The following is a 20,779-nucleotide window of genomic DNA, read 5'->3' as shown; positions in this document are numbered from 1 at the left end:
TAGCCACATGACCATGAACATGACTAGCCACATGACCATGAACATAACTAGCCACATGACCATGAACATAACTAGCCACATGACCATGAACATGACTAGCCACATGACCATGAAAATGACTAGCCACATGACCATGAACATGACTAGCCACATGACCATGAACATGACGAGCCACATGACCATGAACATAACTAGCCACATGACCATGAACATGACTAGCCACATGACCATGAACATAACTAGCCACATGACCATGAACATGACTAGCCACATGACCATGAACATGACTAGCCACATGACCATGAACATGACGAGCCACACGACCATGAACATAACTAGCCACATGACCATGAACATGACTAGCCACATGACCATGAACATAACTAGCCACATGACCATGAACATGACTAGCCACATGACCATGAACATGACTAGCCACATGACCATGAACATGACTAGCCACATGACCATGAACATAACTAGCCACATGACCATGAACATGACTAGCCACATGACTATGAACATAACTAGCCACATGACCATGAACATAACTAGCCGCATGACCATGAACATGACTAGCCACATGACCATGAACATGATTAGCCAGAAGACCATGAACATGACTAGCCACATGACCATGAACATGACTAGCCACATGACCATGAACATAACTAGCCACATGACCATGAACATAACTAGCCACATGACCATGAACATAACTAGCCACATGACCATGAACATAACTAGCCACATGACAATAAAAATGACTAACTCCTTGACTCTGAATATGACAACACGAAGAATTTACAAAAAAAAAAAAATTAATTATAATATCCTAAAAAAAGTCTGGCAAAGGGCTCTTGATTCGAGGAATTCGCAAGAAGATATTAAATTAGAATGTCCCTTTAAAATTCCTGGTAAAGGGCTCTTGATCTGCTTTCTATTTCCCCCTGGCACTCTGTGGCCCTTGCGGATTTAGTGCTTCCCCGTGAATGCGATGATAATACGTAACAGAACAGCGCCTGTCAACATATTCGTACGAGGGCCATACAGCGCCTGAGAAATGTCGGGTAATCAGGGTTTGATCCAAGGAAGGGAAGAGCAGGTCAGGCTCATTGGATCACCTTCCTTGATGACAGACTGATAATGTCTGACGTTTTTCCTCAATTTACCCGAGAGTTAGACAGTGATAGGAGTAACTCACACCGAGAGAGATTACTGTCAGAACTCGCTTTAAGAACCCAAAGCAAGAACCCACTTTAAGAACTCTCTGTAAGAACTCTGTAAGAACTCTCTGTAAGAACTCTCTGTAAGAACTATAAGGAAGAAAGATTACTCTAAACACTTTCGCCGGTGCTGGGAAGTCTTTCAATCTAAATTGTATCCCCTTTACAAATCTAATATTCCGTCAGTATCTCACAGGTTCGCAAGTCTCACAAGCATCACTCATAAGACTCATGAGGCTCACAAGATTCACAAAATTCATAAAACCCACAACACATAAGACTCATAGTTATGCAAGATACATAAGATTCATAATGCTCACAAAACTCATAAGACTCACGAGATTCATAATACAAGACTCGTAAGATTCACGAGATTCATAGTACTCACAAAACTCGCAAGATTCACGAGATTCATAATACTCACAAGACTCGTAAGATTCACGAGATTCATAATACTCACAAGACTCGTAAGATTCACGAGATTCATAATACTCACAAGACTCGTAAGATTCACGAGATTCATAATACTCACAAGACTCGTAAGACTCACGAGATTCATAATACTCGCAAGACTCGTAAGACTCACGAGATTCATAATACTCACAAGATTCGTAAGATTCAAGAGATTCATAATACTCACAAGACTCGTAAGACTCACGAGATTCATAATACTCACAAGACTCGTAAGACTCACGAGATTCACAATACTCACAAAACTCGTAAGATTCACGAGATTCATAATGCTCACAAAACTCGTAAGATTCACGAGATTCATAATGCTCACAAAACTCGTAAGATTCACGAGATTCATAATACTCACAAGACTCGTAAGACTCACGAGATTCATAATACTCACAAAACTCGTAAGACTCACGAGATTCATAATACTCACAAAACTCGTAAAGTTCACGAGATTCATAATGCTCATAAAACTCGTAAGACTCACGAGATTCATAATACTCACAAGACTCATAAGACTCACGAGATTCATAATACTCACAAAACTCGTAAGACTCACGAGATTCATAATACTCACAAAACTCGTAAGGTTCACGAGATTCATAATGCTCACAAAACTCGTAAGATTCACGAGATTCATAATGCTCACAAAACTCGTAAGATTCAGGAAATTCATAATACAAAACTCGTAAGGCTCAAAAGATTCATAACAATGCACGAGACTCACAAGTCAAGTTTCACAAGACTCAGGAGATTCATTATGCTGTTGGGCACATCCTGCTCACTGGAGCCTGGAACGTAGGGGCATGTAGAACACAGAATACCTTGTTCCTTCATGATGGGGAGGAGTGGAGCTGACCACACTGAGGAGAGAGCCAAATCTTGACCGTAAGTGGACCGGAGGATGAGAAGAGACCGACCCATGGCCGTGAGAGGAGTGTATGACTCATGAGGCAGATCTACGGTGAAAATAATCGTAAATGCTCTTAAACAGTATTCTGTCACTTATTTTTCTTAGTCCTGTTATACGTTATTGTACCCTTCAAACGGTGTTCTGTTATTTCCCCTCAGTATCTTGAATAAACATTATTTTAAATTATGGGATAATATTAATGAGAGTAATTGCATTTGAGTGCTCCACTGGGAGAGTACGAGGCAACCTTGCTTCCCGGGTATAACAATTAGTGGCAAGTGATTGATGATCCTTAATTGTAAGATCAGATTCAGGTGCTTCAGTTATAATCGTTCTGGCTACAATAAATCAAGGAACGAAACAAAAAGGTCTTATTGTTGGCCGAGGACTTCTAAAAAGAGTGGGGTGGTTGCGATGGCCCCAGTCACTTCTCTAGTTTTTTTCCACCACAGATGGTAGACCTGTACAGTAAGGTGTCTCTCAGTCATCTTCACCCTAATTGAGTAATGTATGTCAGCTACCTGTGTGGAGAAAAATTATCTGTGATACTATACCAGGTGTCTAGGCTGCCTTGAGTCTTCAAGCAAGAGGCTTCGAGATGTGGTTGTGTGACTGTGTGGTCTTCTGTAATCCCTGGTTTCTAACCCACGTTTCATCTGAGGAGGAGCTGTGACTGATGTGTGAAAATGGACAGAAAAACATGAGTGTGTCGTGAAGATGTTCAGGTCTTCAGACTGTCGTATAATAAAAGCAGTTAAATATTGGGTTAATAGGGCTGAGAGATTTTTGTGTTTATACATGTATTAAAACAGGGAAAATACTGTTTATTAGTAACACAAATAAATCCTTAAATCCTGCTTTTGAAGAAGTTATTATTTTTTTTAAATAGGAGATGCTCAAATTCTTAAGAAAATTTCTGTTTGGCAGATCCCCAAAATAATCAGCTTGTTGTAATATTTTTAATTTTTAATTAGAGTTTATCAATTGTTTTTAATTGAAAATAAAATCAGGCTTAAATTAAATTTTGTTTTGTGATGAATTTTCCAAGTAGGGTCTTGTTAGTGATCCTCACTTCTCAGTGTTTTGTTCCTTTTATTTTATATTCTATAGGTATTATCATTATTTTTTTTTTTTGTATTTTAGTTTTATAAGTTTTTATGTAGTTTTCGATATTTTGTATGTGTACTGGTGGTAATGTTTGACTGTAAGAAGAGGAATGAGGTGGTGGGTTCTTAAAGGTGTAAAGTCGTTTATATATGGGAGGCGATATGAAGACTGGGTGGGGGTGTTGATTTAGTGACACAAAAGCAGACTCGGAGTGGTTTGTGTGGGTTCTTTAATCTGCGGGGTGCTTTATTCTTTAGGCTCTTGCTATTAAGAGTACGATGGAGTCGGAAGTTTGCTTGAGTGCTCCTGGAATATTCCTGGAATCACAGAAATTGACCGAGGATTGAATATGGGAGAGATGGTGAAAACCATCTAAGCTGAGGGACTGATTACCTCGTCTCCTACCATCTCCAGTATTTAATCGAGGTGGTGAAGAGAAGCATTCTTCGATTATTTATAGGCCATGATACACTACGGGAGGAGCTTACCTTGTGAGAAATTGAGAGGTTAATTTTTGTGTTAAATTATTATGAGCCATTTAAATTCATAAATAGTAATTCATACCATTATAATTAAACTGATGAATCATTGTGAATGTATAAAGTTAAGGGATAGGGGTAAAAATATCCTGTTTAGGAAAATCAAGATTTTCCTAAACTATTAGCTATTTTTAATTGCGAGAGATGGGATGTGATATTAAGTGGCAGTCTAGCCTACCACTTGACCTTGGAATGTTTGGGGGTGTTGGAGTGTTGGTGACAATGGGGGGTTGGGGTGATAGGGTGTTGGGGTGAGGGGGGTGTTGGGGGTGATGGGTGAGAAAGAAAGGTTCTGTTATTCCTTTTACCTTAAGAATGGGGGAGGGGGATGTAGATGAGAGTCAGGCGATAGAACCAAGCAAACAGGACTCAGCTCTGGAGGAGTCTGCAGTCCTCTGAGAGTTCTTCACTAAGACGAGTCAGTAACTAAGCTTAATATTATTGTCAGTAATATCAACCATTTCCCCAGTCTCTTGGATGAATATTACTATCGAGATTGATTGGCATTTAGTGTCTGATGTGGAGGGCAAGAAATAACCTCACTAAACCCCTCCCATGTGACATATGACTCACATTATATGGGTGTCTCGTGGCTAGGTTGGCAACACTCTCGCCGCACACAGAGTGTCCGTGGTTTGATTCCCGACACGGCAAGAAATGATGGGCGTGTTTCCATACACCTGCTGTCACTGTTCACCTAGCAGAAAGTTAGTCGACTGGTGTGGGTCGCATTCTGGGGGACAAGACTGAGAGACCCTATTGGAAATAAGACAGACAGTCCTCGATAACGCACCGACTTTCTTGGGCTATCTTTGATAGCTAACCCTCCAGTTTTAAAATCCGAACAAATCTTAAGGCTCGCAAGACTTAAACGACTAATAAGACTCACATGGTAAGAATCAAGACTCATCTGATAAGATCCACAAAGCACATAATACTCACAAGGCTTATGAGACTCACAGTACAATATTGAAAGATCACCGTACACGATAAAACTCATAAGTCACCATGGTAAACCTCACGAGGCAAGACTCACAAGAGTTACGAAACTTAAGACTCATAAGACTCACAAGATTCACCCAATACACGCAAAGCAAGACTAACAAAAATAATAAGACTCACAAAACAAAATTCAAAAGAATCATAAGACAAGACTTGCAAGATACAGCAGACCAGGAGAGACTCACCGCTTCGTTACATTACCAACCCATTACCACATTCATTTAGTTCTTGGATCTGATTTCTCATAACAATATAGATAACTTTTTTATATTCATAGTACATAATTTTATACAAATAAACTGAACTAAGCGTTGCACAGCAAACTACTACATCTTAAGGAAGTTTTATTTTGATTCTTCTCAGTCTGGCTACATCCTCCTCTTATTCAATTTTATATATATATTTTTTTTTTTACTTCAAGGCAGAAACATTCTTATGATATAGTAAGCAGGTATTTTTAGTGAGTTCATTATTAAGCAATACACACGTTAACTTTACAAGTGCAGCATTTTGCAGGTGATTCAGTGGATCACTTGGTTATTCTTAACACAGACATGCCCGTGAGAGAGACCTATGGCTCAACTTTTTCGAAACAGGAATTTTAGTTTGGCTTCATAACTCGACTCTTTTTGGATAACTTTTATTTTTTAGTGTAAGCTCATTGTTATGAGCTTAACACTGTGATAAGGCATCTATTGCGATTAACGTCAAGCATTTAATAACAAGGAATGCATGAATAAGCCTCAAATGAAGCTTACTGGAGGAGCGGCTGGTGATGGAGAGCACTGAGCTGCTGCAGCTGCTGCTTGTGCTGGGTGCGTGATACATATAGCTGAAGTATTTACTGAAATTTCACACTGTTGTGAATGTAACAATATAAGGAGGAATTGTGCAGGCCTCGAAGTGACAACCCACATGACCTGACAGACCCCAATTTAGCGTGAGGTGGCTCAGTTGTAACGTTGGTCGAGGCCCGTACAATTCTTCCCTTAAACTTGTCAGTTACTTTAACGTAAACTGTGAGATTTGGTGAAGAAGCTCATTACGATATCTTACATTGCATTCACTTTTAAAGTAAATGTGATAGTGAAATTTTTGTGCAAATCTTCAGATTTTTCTATTTGCGGATATAATTCAGGAACGACGAAAGACCCTCCTCCCCCCAAAAAAAAAAATCCTTTATCATGATAGTAAATACGTATGAAACAAAATATGATTTAATAATTTAAATGAGAATTCTGTACAATTAACGCAGTCGATTATATTTATCTTTCAGTACTTTCGACAAATAGCAACATACCTTTAATAAAGTGGTCAAATAGATCACTACTTACTTTAGCCTTCTTAAAAAGTATCAAGTAATTTTCAGTTTCTTAAGACTAGTGATCAAATGAAGAGTAAAATGATGTGTTCCTTGATTATTACCTGTGGCTGTTCAAGGTTCCTAAGTGACATGTCTCTACTGTACCGCTAAGTGGCAGTTGTGGTTCATAAGCAGTTGCCTCTTCATACATAGAATATATACAGGTCAATACAGCTTCTACTCTGTGTGATTTTGACTTTATGAACTGAGCCGGTGGAAGCGAGGAAGTAATCGCTGTTAATACGGTGCGAAAAAATCTTCCATAATGTGTGATAACGGTTATCCACGAAGATAAAAGTAAATAGTAGTATTGCTTAAGTGTGTTTACGGATATTTATCTACACATTTTCAAGAGAAGTTTGAATATGTGTTTTTAAAATATACACGAAAACTCATATGCAATTACTATTTCACTTTTAATTCCCCTTATTATATATATATATATATATATATATATATATATATATATATATATATATATATAGATATATATATATATATATATATATATATATATATATATATATATATATATATTGATAGGTATATACAATGGTTTACGAGTGCACACATGTTCCCGGTAGTGAAGAGCTAGACTAACGCGTGTAGCGAGAGATCGTGGTGAGTCAGGCAGGTGTGAACAGTAAGTTAGCGTGATGGTGGGGCGCCCTACCTTTCCTTCGTGGTCTCGAGACGCCGTCGGAGGCAGTAGGGGAACTGGCTTCCTCCTCGTCCTCATGAATGGTGTATACCTCCCCAGGAGAGTGATCGTAGAATGTCATAGCAGTCAAGAGGCTAGGAGAATCCGGTTCTTCCTCGCTGTCCTCCTCACCCTCCTCCTCCTCCTCCTCCTCCTCTTCCTCCTCTTCCTTCTCCTTCTCCTCCTTATTACAGCCACCCTTTCCTTGATTTTGCTCTTGTTTTGAGTCTTCCTCACTCTTAGCGGGTTCTTCTTCGGCCTGCACACGCTTCTCGACAAGATCTTGTGCCGAAACTTCTGATGAAGAATCTACTGGCTTATTCAGAAATGCTAGGTATCGCTTCACGTCATCATCTGATACTTGATACGAATCTTTGCTCTCACACTCTGTATTTCTACTCTCATCCTTGCTCTTTATTGAATCACTATCGGGTGAAAGGGGTGACTGTTCTTTTCTTAGTAGTAGTTTCGAGTCAACTTCACTATCAATGGGAGTTCTTACTGAATCATTCGTTGGGCTTTTTCTCTTAGAGTCGTTGAGGAGGAGGGGGCGAGAAGAAGTGTGGTTAATGGTAGTTACCTCCGATGATGCCTCACTCTCTTTACGTGACTTCTGGGCGTCCGAAGAGCGACTCTCGGTAGTTGGGAGTTGGGAAAGAGGTTCTGTTGCTGACAGCGACAGAGAAGAATCTGTATGAGAATCTGCTGACCTTTTTGGTGGTGTAAAATGAGTATCCTTTACAGGAGAAGGACGTGATGTTTGCGAGTAAGGTTGGGGTAGAGCTTAAAGGAAGGAAAGAGGTTTTGAAGGATAGGTTAGAGGAGAGTTTGGCATACTCACGGTCAGCACCCATCTGGCCCTGCTGCATCGCCTCCTGCTGCGAGAGGAATCCTTGCTGGCCCGCGCGTAGATCACCCTCAGTCGCGAACATTCCCTGCAAGGTGAGCCAGAATTTAGCAAATTAAAAAAAGAACAATAAAAAACATGCAAACCGTCATCGAACATATACATATAGATTATGAAAATCTATCAAAGAAGCAGTTAGACTACCAGTGCGTAGGAGAGAATACATAACTCCAGTAGTTAACAAACAATACTCTAGACACAACAATATATAAATATTTAATTTAACATGCATCAGGCCATGGATCAACACATAAAAAAGATCTACACACAGGAAAATTATTTCCAGCGAAACATGGCAACTACTTGAACAGATTTTAAAAGACCTACCGTGTCCGCCTGCGCGGGTTGTTGTTGCTGGGAGGAGCTCGGGTGGGTTGCAGAGCTTCCTTCGCCTCCTGTGGTCACGTGCTGGCTGCCTCCAGGGACCCCAGGGGAGTCGTCTTTGCTTTCCCCGGATTGGGGTTGCGGAGAACTAAGAGAAGGAGTGCTTTGGCCTCCGCCTGTACTAGATGGACCATCATGGGACCGCATAGGAGACTGTAATCCTTGAACTTTAGCACCGTTTGGACCACCAGACTGACCTAATGGACCATTATGCATGCCAGGTGGTCCACGTGGAGGAAAAGAACCATGGTGACCTGAAACTGGAGGTCCATGGGGCCGCATGCTGTGTGGACCTGTTGGACTGTTAGGACTATTATGTCCAAAGGATTCAGAGAGTCTCATGGGACCCTGGGGGCTGCTCGAACCGAAAGGACCATGTGGCCCCTGCTGGCCTGTCTCGTTGGGCCCGTATGGTCCGTGCGGCCCCTGGGGGCGTATGGTAGAAGGTCCTGGCTGTTGTTTGGCAGGTGGCTGCTGAGCACTCCCAAGGCCGCCCTGCTGAAGAACACGGCGCTCACTACACCAGCACCAGAGTACCACCACACTACCTCACTCCCGCCACGGTGTGCGCGGGGCTGCACACACACCGTGGCTCACTCAGTCAAACCTGAAATCTTGAGCGGCTGCTAGAGATGCTACACCCGATGCTTTCGGTCACCTATATCTAGGTACTTACACAAGTAGAAGATTACTTCTAGGAAAATGAGGGGGAGGGGATATATCTAATCTAGTTGTATATATCCAAAATTACTCTGCATTTCAAAATTAATTCATTTACACTGCAAAATCGTATGAACATAATAATAAAGTAAATCTAACAACTACATCTATACTAATCCGAGCATATTAATCTTGTCAAGTGCAATGCACCTAGAGTTGTTTTCTCTCCACGCTTAAATTATTATTGAAGTTTAAGTACAAGGGTGAATCTTACGACATTATATATACCGAGGAACAATGGCTTATGCTGAGAATCTTACTGAGACTGAACCCCCCCCCAAAAAAATCAAATTAGGTATTGTAAAAATCTTACTCTAGGTGGTTAAGATTAACACATTAACAGAGTAGTTAAGCTCGATATTTGTAGTGTGTTGCTGGACAGTATAGATTAATATTTGTAGTGTGTTGTTGGACAGTATAGATTAATATTTGTAGTGTGTTGCTGGACACTATAGATCAATATTTGTAGTGTGTTGCTGGACAGTATAAATCAATATTTGTAGCGTGTTGCTGGACACTATAGATCAATATTTGTAGTGTGTTACTGGACAGTATTGATCAATATTTGTAGTGTGTTGCTGGACAGTATAGATCAATATTTGTAGCTTGTTGCTGGACACTATAGATTAATATTTGTAGTGTGTTGCTGGACAGTATAGATCAATATTTGTAATGTGTTGCTGGATAGTACAGATCAATATTTGTAGTGTGTTGCTGGACAGTATAGATTAATATTTGTAGTGTTGCTGGACAGTATAGATTAATATTTGTACTGTGTTGCTGGACAGTATAAATCAATATTTGTAGTGTGTTGCTGGACAGTATAAATCAATATTTGTAGTGTGTTGCTGGACAGTATAGATCAATAATTGTAGTGTGTTGCTGGAGTCTGGATTGAAACATGTAGAATGTTGCTGGAAAATCTGTGCATTTGGCAGTCTGACCAGTCAAATGTCATTCCAACTTTTAAAATTTGTATTTAAATAAGAAAAATAAATACAAAATTATAATTATTACGATGATGCAGTGTTATTGTCTGAAACTGTCTTAAAAAAAAGATAAAAAAATTCATAAATATATTCTATGAATTTAAAAGTCATTTTTAAATCGTACATATACATATCAAAACAACGAAATATATGAGATAATAGTTTCGTCACTGACCTGTTTGAAAAGAAACAATGTAAGTGTTCTGATTTTATAATCTTTGCAATTCGCATTGTATTTTAATGACATGAATGCATTGTATATACCAACACATAACAAAGACAGCTCGTAGATAAGTGGTTAAACATTCTCAGAACTGACAGGTACTGGATTTTTACCCTGGGCAATTATATCTCTGTTCACTTAGCGGTTAATAGATACGTAGGCATTAGTAAAGTGTTGGACCTCGCATTCCATTTCCCCAAAGGAAATGAGCCACATTGCTTGGGTTATTAACCCACCAAACTAAATGATCTGAATATATTTTCCTCGAACAAACTGGGAAAATAATCACCGTAAACGATGTTTGGTTGTAAACTTACAGACTTAGAATTTAGCTATATTTTTAACCATTTTGAAGAGGCTTTCAACAGCAAACAAATACACACGTCCACCAAGAACCGTTTCTGATGAAGTTGAGAATTAATTGAAGAAATGGAATAGTAGAGGTTTGAGCTTATGGACTGGTGTTTACCGAACTTATGTTCAATGAACGTTCAAAACAGCTGAGTGTTAGAAGTTCCCACTCTTGATCATTCCACTTTTACAGAGTTTCCATGAGATAATTCGAGTCCCACAGTTAAGCAAATCATATGTTTTCCCATCGTAAAGTCTATACAAATTCAGAATTCATAATATTGTGAATGAATCTACACAGAAGAAGAAATGGGATAGTTGGGACTCGAAATTATTGTAATTAGTCACAGTCGAGTTATTACTTGTGATTTATATGAAGATGGGAGCATGTAAGATGTATTGAAGGCAGAACTGAAGAAGAGTACAACAAATCAGTGGCCAACGGTGATAACAATGACTTTGTAATACAAATAGATGCTATTTTATTTCGCTTATAACTCGACAACGCCTCATCCAATCGGATTTAAATTTTCATCAAGTATTTAGTGTGAGGAGGAAAAAATTCTTGGAATAACTGGCATGCTGACGTGTCCTATAACCAAATTTGTTAAACCATTTTCAGCATCCTGAAATGGCTAGGATAACTTTAAAAATCCTTAGCGGAATAGCTTCAAGCATTCAAATTTGGTGTTTTAAAAATTTAATAACGTCGGAAAGTGAAATTCAAACGTGGGGAACAGATCTAACTATTTTATGTGTAAAATAGTGAATTTTTTTTTATCCAGTTAAATCGCATTAAATAATTTTCAGTTTACGTCATCTGAAGCCTCAGTATTTAAAGGCCAAGATAGTAACCCCTTTAAGCTACGTTTGCGTTTACAATTTGTTTATTATTTTAGTGATGTAAAATAGAAAAAAACTGAAATCGCTGGAATCCCTGTCATAACTACAGAACGACTTATCTGATCGGTTTCAAATTCTCGCCACTGGTGTACTTTCCTAAGCACAAGGCTCACGTTGCTATTAAGACTTACTTCCCTATTTGTCAGTTTTATTGAATAAGTAGTGATATTAATTTTTTATTAAATAAGTAAAGAATTCCTCTTCTGATTGGCCTCAAAATATTATTGACGATGCATAATAAGAAGAATGAAATTTTACTGAAATAATTTCACCTGTGAAAATTTCAATTTATTAATTTTATTAAGCAAATTGTTCCCATGTGATAACTAGATAATGTTGCAGTTTTATAACTGTAACATAAGCGAGCCTCTGGCAAGACAGTGATGGAGTGAATGATGATGAAAGTTTTTCTTTTTTTCGGGCCACCCTGCCTTGGTGGGAGACGGCCGATGTGTTAATAAAAAAAAATTAATTTTTAAATAAAAATTCAATAATTGTTCTTATTGAACTGCAGAAAAATTTAAATAGAGTGTAAATGAGAAAAGAAAAGTGGAAAAAATATCAATCCACAGATTTATAGTGTTTTAAAGTTTAGCGAGGAAGATTCTCAGCAACATTGTCGTTTGTTTTCTAACTAATTTTCGTTTATTGCTCGAGAACGTTTTATTCAGTCGGTTTCAAAATTTTTAAACATTGTGTAATGTATCTTGGGCATATATGGGTGTTCTGCGTACCATTGCTACATAGACATTCCTAAATTATGTGTCTGTAAAAGAGAGACAAGCCTCATATATGTCGTGACTATTCGGCACGACATATATATATATATATATATATATATATATATATATATATATATATATATATATATATATATATATATATATATATATATATATATATATATATATATATATATATATTCATTACAAACCGTCCGTGTCCCACCGAGGAAGAATAACCCAACAAGGAAGAAACGCTTCCACTTTCACTTACTCCAAAACTGTCTTGCCAGAGGGGCAGCAATATTACAGTTCAAAACTGCAAATATTCCCACCTCTCCTTCAGAATACATGTACTGTACTTTACACGTCCAGGACTCAAGTCTAGCTAACAATCTTTCCTGAATCTCTTCAAGTATATTATCTTACTAATACTCCAACAGCACATCAAGTCATAAAAACCACTTGCCTCCACTCAGTCCTATCTAACACAGTCACACATGCTTAGTGGATATCTAAGCCCCATTGCTCATAAACCCTTTCTTTACCCCCTCCCCCCAACCTTTCTCAAGAAAACCCCTGCCCCGCATTCACTCTATTACAGTTTTATATGCCCTCCAAGTTATCTTATTTTGTTCGATCCTCTCCAAATATCCGAAACACTTCAACAACCCATCATCAGCACTCTGGATAATGCTTTTAGTAACGCCATACATCCTCCTATTCTCCAAGCTACGAATTCGCTGCATAATATTCACACTACACATTGCCCTCGGACACGATATCTCCACTGCCTTCAGCCTCCTCCTTGCTGAAACATTCACAGCCCATGTTTCACACCCATATAAGAGCATTGGTAGCACTATACTCTCATACATTCCCCTTTTTTGCTTCCATGGATAATGTTCTTTGTCTCCACATATGCATCATTGCACCAGTCACCTTTTTCCCTTTGTCAATTCTATGGTTTACCGTATCTTTCACAAATTCATCTGCTAAAATATAAACTCCGAAATATTAGAAAACATTTACTTTATGTTCCCTCCCTCCAATCTGATATCCAATCTCTCATTACCTAAATTTTTCGTTACCCTCATCACATTGCTCTTTCTTATATTCACTTTTAATTTCCTTCTTTTAAATACCCTCCCAAATTCGTCCACCAGCCCTTTGCAACTTCTCTTCACGATCTCCCAAAAGCACAGTGCATTCAAAAAAAGCAACGGTCACAACTCCCACTTTATGTTAGACTTTTATCTTATCTTCCAGCCCCACACCTTTCCCCTACACCCCTGCATTAATTTCTCTTGCAATCCCATTTATAGATGTATTGAACAACCATGGTGACATCACACATCCCTGTCTAAGGCCTATTTTTACTATAAAATAATCTCCCTCTCTCTTACATTGCCTAACCCGAGTTTCACTATCCTCGTAAAAACTCTTTAACTGCTTTCAGTAACCTACCTCCTATTCCATACACTTACTCCCATGTTCACCTTACCATGCAACGAAAACTTCTTTACCCTTATCTAAATACTGTTCACTTATATGCCTCACTGTAAACACTTGATCTACACATTCCCTATCCTTCCTAAAGCCTCCTTGTTCATCTGCATTCCTGTTCTCCATATTACCCTTAATTCGTTAAGTAATAACTCTACCATACAACTTACGAGGTATACTCAACAGGCTTATTTCCCTATAATTCTAACACTCTCTTTTGTCCTCTTTGCCTTTTTATAAAAAAACTATTCATGCTTTCTGCCAATTCCTAGTGTGAGGGAAAAGTTCAACAGATAGGAGTAGCGAGCGAGTATATGGTAACGATAGTTTGATTGCCGGCTGCTTGTTAAGGTAGGGACAGTCTAGCTCCCGCTATCCCCTTCCCTTCCCTTTCTCCCCACCCCGAAAGGTGACGTGTGGGGCTCCGGTCAAACAGTAATCACTCGACTCACAGCTCCCAGCACAACTCTTGGAATGACAGATCGGGTCACCTGCCAACCAACGAGAAGTGTTGAAGGAGACGGACTGAAACGGTCTTGGGACGTCACCTTATAATCTACCTACCTGATTAATTGTACAGGACACTACCCCTCATCTTTGTAGTGGTAAAGAACCTGCGTTCCTGTCATCTGGACTGACTATTCAAGGCTATAGACTCTGTGAAGAACTAGTCGTTGGGTTGTCACTCAACACCTGTGACCCCCCCCCCACATCATCAACGGCTACAATTTCTACAAGACGGTGTCAACATCAACCAGAAACCCCAGTTTACTTGTACATATTAGCGTTGAATTCAAATGTCATTTTTCCATTTCATTTTTCATTTTTCTTTCAAATAGGATACACCTTCATTTTTCAATGTTTTATCTTTGCATTAATAAATAATAAAGTGTTTATCTTTGTGAATTATTATTTCTTTTTCTATTCATTAATTTTCCTGAGGAGGAGCCAGCCTTGGTAATACTGTCTGAAGTTGTTACAGGGCTGAGTAAGTCTTCACACCTAGGTACCTTCTCCTCTTTCATACATTTATTAAATAAAAACAACAACCATTCTAAAACTATATCCCCACCTGCTTTTATCATTTCTATCTTGATCCCATCAATCTCAGCTGCTTTACCCATATTCATTTTATCCAACTCCTCACAAACCTTCCCTACGCTCACATCTGGCTCTTCCTTACTCCTAAAAGATGTAATACTTCCCTGGGCAATACATGAAATCACATTTTCCCTCTCTTCATCAGCATTTACCAGTTCCATAAACTATTCCCTCCATCTTCCTGATACGTCCAAATCCCCATCTAATATATATATATATATATATATATATATATATATATATATATATATATATATATATATATATATATATATATATATATATATATATATATATATATATATATATATATATATATATATATATATATATATATATATATATATATATATATATATATATATGTACTTGAGGTATCAAGTTCAACAGCAGCTCTACGACTGCCTTCCTTATTCTACTGGGTCCTTTGCCTTCTATGCTTCTTCCATTCTCTAGCACACTTGGTTTTGGCCTCTCTACAACTTTGAGTGAAGCAAGGGCTCATCCTGGCTTTCTCGTTATTTCTGTTACCCTTGGGTATAAACCTCTCCTCAGCTTCCTTACATATTGTTGTCACATATTCCATCATCTCGTTTACTGAGTTCCCTGCCAGTTCTCTGTTCCACTAAACCCCGTGCAGGAAATTCTTCATGCCTGTGTAGTCCCCTCTCTTGTAGTTTGGCTTCATTCATCCTACCCTTCCTACTTCCCTTTCCACTTGTAACTCTACTATGTATTCGAAGCTCAGAACCACGTAGTCACTGGCCGCAAGGGGTCTTTCATATGTGATGTCCTCAATATCTGCACAGCTCAAGGTGAAAACTAGGTCCAATCTTGCTGGTTCATCCTCTCCCTCTCTCTGGTAGTGTCCCTTACATGTTGGTACATGAGGTTTTCCAGTACCACCTCCATTACCTTAGCCCTCCAGTCGATTTCCTTGTGATTGAAGTCACCCACAATCAGCAGCTTTGCCGTGTTCACATAAAACCTTCTGGGTACTTCAGCCAGTGTGTCAACCAATGCTCTATTAATCTCATCATAATCTTGCCTTGGCCTCCTGGTGTTCTGTAGTGGTTTATACATCACTGCAATTACCACCTTGGGACCTAAAGACTGAAGTGCTTCTATTATGTAGTCTCTTGCTTCTCCTCTGTCACCTCTCTCCAGTTCATCAAAATCCCAATGGTTTTTGATGAGAAGTGCCACTCCTTCACCCCTTCTGTTCCCTCTGTCTCTCCTCAGGATCTGATATCCCGTTGGAAAGACGGGATCTGTTATCATTCCTGCTATGATGTCCGGTAAGGCCTCTTTGATTCTTTCGTGCCATTCCTCCCACTTGTTTGTTATGCCATCAGTGTTGGTGTAATTTCAGTTTCTTCTCCAGTGCTGTGTTCTGAGGGGTATGTGGGGGTGGGGGACCTGGCAGTGTGCTGTGGGATTCTAGAGCATAGTGTGTTGGGATAGCGTGTTTGGTTATGAGGTTCTCGGGGTGGTTCTGTATGTGTTTGCACTTTTTGCTCTGCCCTGCTCTGGTTGTCCTCTGCTGACTCTGCCCTTGTCTCTCTTCCTAGCCCATTTCATTTCTGTGTCCTCTCCCTCCGCTGCTGTCACTCTGTTTTTATTCTATCACAGTCTAGGAACACCCTCTTGTATGTTGATGACTCCTTCAGCTGTGGTTTCTCTTGCAGGATCCTGTTCTGCACTGTTTCTGTCTTGAAAATCAGTTTGACCAGCCGATTTCTTCCCATCAAGTACCCCCTTATTCTCTGAAAATTTACTATCTCAGTCATGTCCCCTTTGCCTATTTCTTTGATGATGTTTTCAATCTCCTGCTTTTCTTTCTGCCATCTTTCATTGTGTGTCCTCCCCTAGCCCATGAATAAACAACGACTTCTCCCTCTCCTCCTCCCATTGCCTTTTCCTCTGTGTCTCTGGGTCCTATTTGTACATGGCCATTGTCTCCCTTATTTTTTCCTGTAACTGCTATCCCTGCTCCCAGCAGCTTTCCCCATTCATTCCTCGGCCCTGCTTGGTGGACTGATAGGGCCTTAGCATAAGTCATGTCTCCTTTCTTTCTGTTGGGCTCCTCATTCAGTAGGGATGTACCTGCTTCAGATGACATGTCTCCTCTGGGCAATAGCCCTGTAACTCGCTTCAGCCTATTTACCTCATATTCTAAGGCCCATATTCTGGTTTCTGCGGCTTTGGCTTGCGACTCCCTTTTCTTCTTCTCTGCCTTTATCCTCTTCTCTATTTTCACAGAAATCTCACCTAGTTTGCTCTCCCACTCTTGTTCCATCCTTTTACATTGCTCTTGCATCCATTCTTCCTTACCAGGACCATCTTCCTCTGATCCCCTGAGCCTTCGAATTCCCCTCTGAGTCAAATTTTTTAATGGGTTAGGTGTTGTAATGTGTGTGTGTGTGTGTGTGTGTAGGGGTGGGGGAGTTGTTAGGGGAGAGAGATGGGGAGAGGAAGGGAGGGGACAATGATGAAGAGATGGAGGGAAAGTGGGAAGGGTGGTAGAGGGAGAGGGAGAGAAAGGGGGAAGGGAAGGAGGGAGGAGGGAAAAGCGAGAGAGGGGGAATGGGGGGGGAGGAGAGGAAGAGAAAGGATCAAGAGAGAGAGAGAGAGAGTGAAAGGAAGAGAGGGAAAGGCAAAGGGGGGGAGAGAAGGAGAGGGAGAAGTAGGGGGGAGGAGGAGCAGGAAGAGGGAGAAGTAGGGGGGGAGGAGGAGCAGGAAGAGGGAGAAGTAGGGGGGAGGATTAGGAAGAGAAGAGCGAGAGCGCGAGACAGCGAAAGAGGGAAAGAGAGAGTGAGCGAGTGGGAGAGTGAGACAGTAAGAGTGTGAGACAGTGAGAAAGAGTGGAAGAGTGAGGCAGTACACGAGTGTGAGAGTGAGAGAGTAAGAGAGAGTGAGTGAGAGAGGCAATAAGACAGAGTGGGAGAGTGAGACAGTAAGAGTGGGAGAGTGAAACAGTAAGAGTGCGAGAGTGGGAGAGTGAGACAGTAAGAGTGGGAGAGTGAGACAGTAGGAGTGTGAGAGTGGGAGAGTAAAACGGTGAGTGTGAGAGTGGGAGAGTGTGAGTGTGTGTGTGTGTGTGTGTGCGAGTGTGTGTGTGTATGTGTGTGTGTGTGTGTGTGTGTGTGTGTGTGTGTGTGTGTGTGTGTGTAAGGGAGTAATGGGAACAATCTGTGTACATCTAAATTCTGACTGTGACCTTGACCACACAATTGCAGTAAAAAAAAATAAGTTTCCCATTAATTTGTGTACTATACGCTAGAGCAGATGAAACACAGATCATATATATCCAACACTAGTGTCTATGTAATCGTGTTTTACAGCATCGCGAGAGTAACAAATTTTATTGAGGTGCGACTCGGACCTAATGTGAAAGGCAAAACAGTATGAACTGGTATTTTAGTACAGAGGCGCTTATTACTAAGCAAACATTTATTTGCGCATCGTTTCGCACACAATTCAGCTCTTCTGTGAGCGAATCATATTTCAAAGAAAAGTTTGCACTGCAGTACAGAGGACCAGTGAAAGTGTATCACTGCGTCTCTTTGTAAAAATGTTACAGTAACACCAGCTAGAGCCTTGGCAAGTCAGTGTCCGGGACAACACTGAGTTCAGGAGAATTTAAACAGACGTATTCAATGTGTTAAAGGTGATAGACGGTCGTCACATAGGTCACCGGATCTGTTTTGAGTACCTCTTGCATATATTTGTTACTTTCCTGACATTGTGAAATTTCGTGTGTGTGTGTGTGTGTGTGTGTGTGTGTGTGTGTGTGTGTGTGTGTGTGTGTGTGTGTGTGTGTGTGTGTGTGTGTGTGTGTGTGTGTGTGTGTGTGTGTGTGTGTGTGTTTGTGTGTGTGTGTGTGTGTGTGTGTGTATGTGTGTGTGTGTATGTGTGTGTGTGTATGTGTGTGTGTGTGTGTGTGTGTGTGTGTGTGTGTGTGTTTGTGTGTGTGTGTTTGTGTGTGTGTACTCGCCTAATTGTACTCACCTAATTGTGGTTGCAGGGGTCGAGAGTCAGCTCCTGGCCCCGCCTCTTCAATGATCGCTACTGGGTCCTCTCTCTCTCTGCTTTCTGAGCTTTGTCATACCTCTTCTTAAAACTATGTATGGTTCCTGCCTCCACTACTTCACTTGCTAGGCTATTCCACTTGCTGACAACTCTATGACTGAAGAAATACTTCCTAACGTCCCTGTGACTCCTCTGAGTCTTCGGCTTCCAGTTGTGACCCCTTGTCCCTGTGTCCCCTCTCTGGAACATCCTATCTCTGTCCACCTTGTCTATTCCCCGCAGTATCTTGCATGTCGTTATCATGTGTCCCCTGACCCTTCTCTCCTCCAGTGTCGTCAGTCCGATTTCCCTTAACCCTTCCTCGTATGACATTCCCTTGAGCTCTGGGACTAGCCTTGTTGCAAACCTTTGTACTTTCTCTAACTTCTTGACGTGCTTGACCAGGTGTGGGTTTCAGACTGGTGCTGCATACTCCAGTATGGGCCTAACATACACAGTATACAGTGTCTTGAACGATTCCTTATTAAGGTATCGGAACGCTATTCTCAGGTTTGCCAGGCGCCCGTATGCAGCAGCGGTTATTTGGTTGATGTGTGCCTCCGGTGATGTGCTCGGTGTTATGGTCACCCCAAGGTCTTTCTCTCTGAGTGAGGTCTGTAGTCTTTGTCCACCTAGCCTATACTCTGTCTGCGGTCTTCTTTGCCCCTCCCCAATCTTCATGACTTTGCATTTGGCTGGATTGAATTCGAGAAGCCAGTTACTGGACCACATGTCCAGCCTCTCCAGGTCTCTTTGAAGTTCTGCCTCATCCTCGTCCGATTTAATTCTTCTCATCAACTTCACGTCATCTGCGAACAGGGACACTTCAGAGTCTATTCCTTCCATCATGTCGTTCACATATATCAAAAATAGCACTGGTCCTAGAACTGACCCCTGTGGGACCCCGCTCGTAACAGGCGCCCACTGTGATACCTCTTCACGTACCATGACTCGTTGCTGCCTCCCTGTCAGGTATTCCCTTATCCATTGCAGTGCCCTCCCTTTTACATGCACCTGATCCTCCAGCTTCTGCACTAATCTCTTGTGGGGAACTGTGTCAAAGGCCTTCCTGCAGTCTAGGAAAATGCAATCTACCCACCCCTCTCTCTCGTGTCTTACTTCTGTTACCTTGTCATAAAACTCCAGGAGGTTTGTGATACAAGATTTGCCTTCCATGAACCCATGCTGGTTTTCATTTATAATCTTGTTCCTTTCCAGGTGTTCGACCACTCTCCTCCTGATAATCTTCTCCATGACTTTGCACACAATACATGTCAGAGACACAGGTCTGTAGTTTAGTGCCTCGTTTCTGTTTTCTTTCTTAAATATGGGGACTACATTAGCTGTCTTCCATTTCTCAGGTAGTTGCCCAGTTTCAAGGGATGTGTTGAAGATTGTGGTTAGAGGCACGCACAGCATCTCTGCTCCTTCTCTAAGGACCCATGGGGAGATGTTGTCCGGTCCCATCGCCTTTGAGGTGTCAAGGTCACTTAAGAGCTTCTTCACCTCCTCCTCAGTTGTTCGTATGTCATCCAACACTTGTTGGTATATTCCCTCTTGATGTTCCCTTCTGTGCTGTCTTCCCACAGCCCT

The 20,779-nt window shown here is 40.7% G+C and overlaps 1 protein-coding gene across 14 annotated transcripts in view; it reads right to left on the bottom strand.

The window, feature by feature from the left end:
- LOC128686427 (histone-lysine N-methyltransferase 2D) overlaps positions 1-20,779 on the bottom strand; it is a 632,197-nt gene that overhangs the window by 183,273 nt on the left and 428,145 nt on the right. For 10 of the 14 annotated variants that reach the window (XM_070085781.1, XM_070085784.1, XM_070085782.1 and 7 more), the window contains exons 6-8: positions 8,544-9,095; positions 8,151-8,244; positions 7,283-7,978 (exon numbers count right to left, since the gene is read on the bottom strand). In XM_070085781.1, the coding sequence (XP_069941882.1) occupies positions 7,283-7,978; positions 8,151-8,244; positions 8,544-9,095 (1,342 nt within the window). The remainder of the gene's footprint in view (positions 1-7,282; positions 7,979-8,150; positions 8,245-8,543; positions 9,096-20,779) is intronic. The other 4 variants (XM_070085786.1, XM_070085790.1, XM_070085785.1 and 1 more) reach the window with 3 other exon arrangements.

Source organism: Cherax quadricarinatus, chromosome 17 (assembly GCF_038502225.1).
Source record: "Cherax quadricarinatus isolate ZL_2023a chromosome 17, ASM3850222v1, whole genome shotgun sequence".
In the NCBI taxonomy this organism is placed as follows: Eukaryota; Metazoa; Arthropoda; class Malacostraca; order Decapoda; family Parastacidae; genus Cherax; species Cherax quadricarinatus.
Note: the sequence above shows the minus strand (reverse complement) of the source record. Positions and strands in the feature narration are given on the sequence as shown.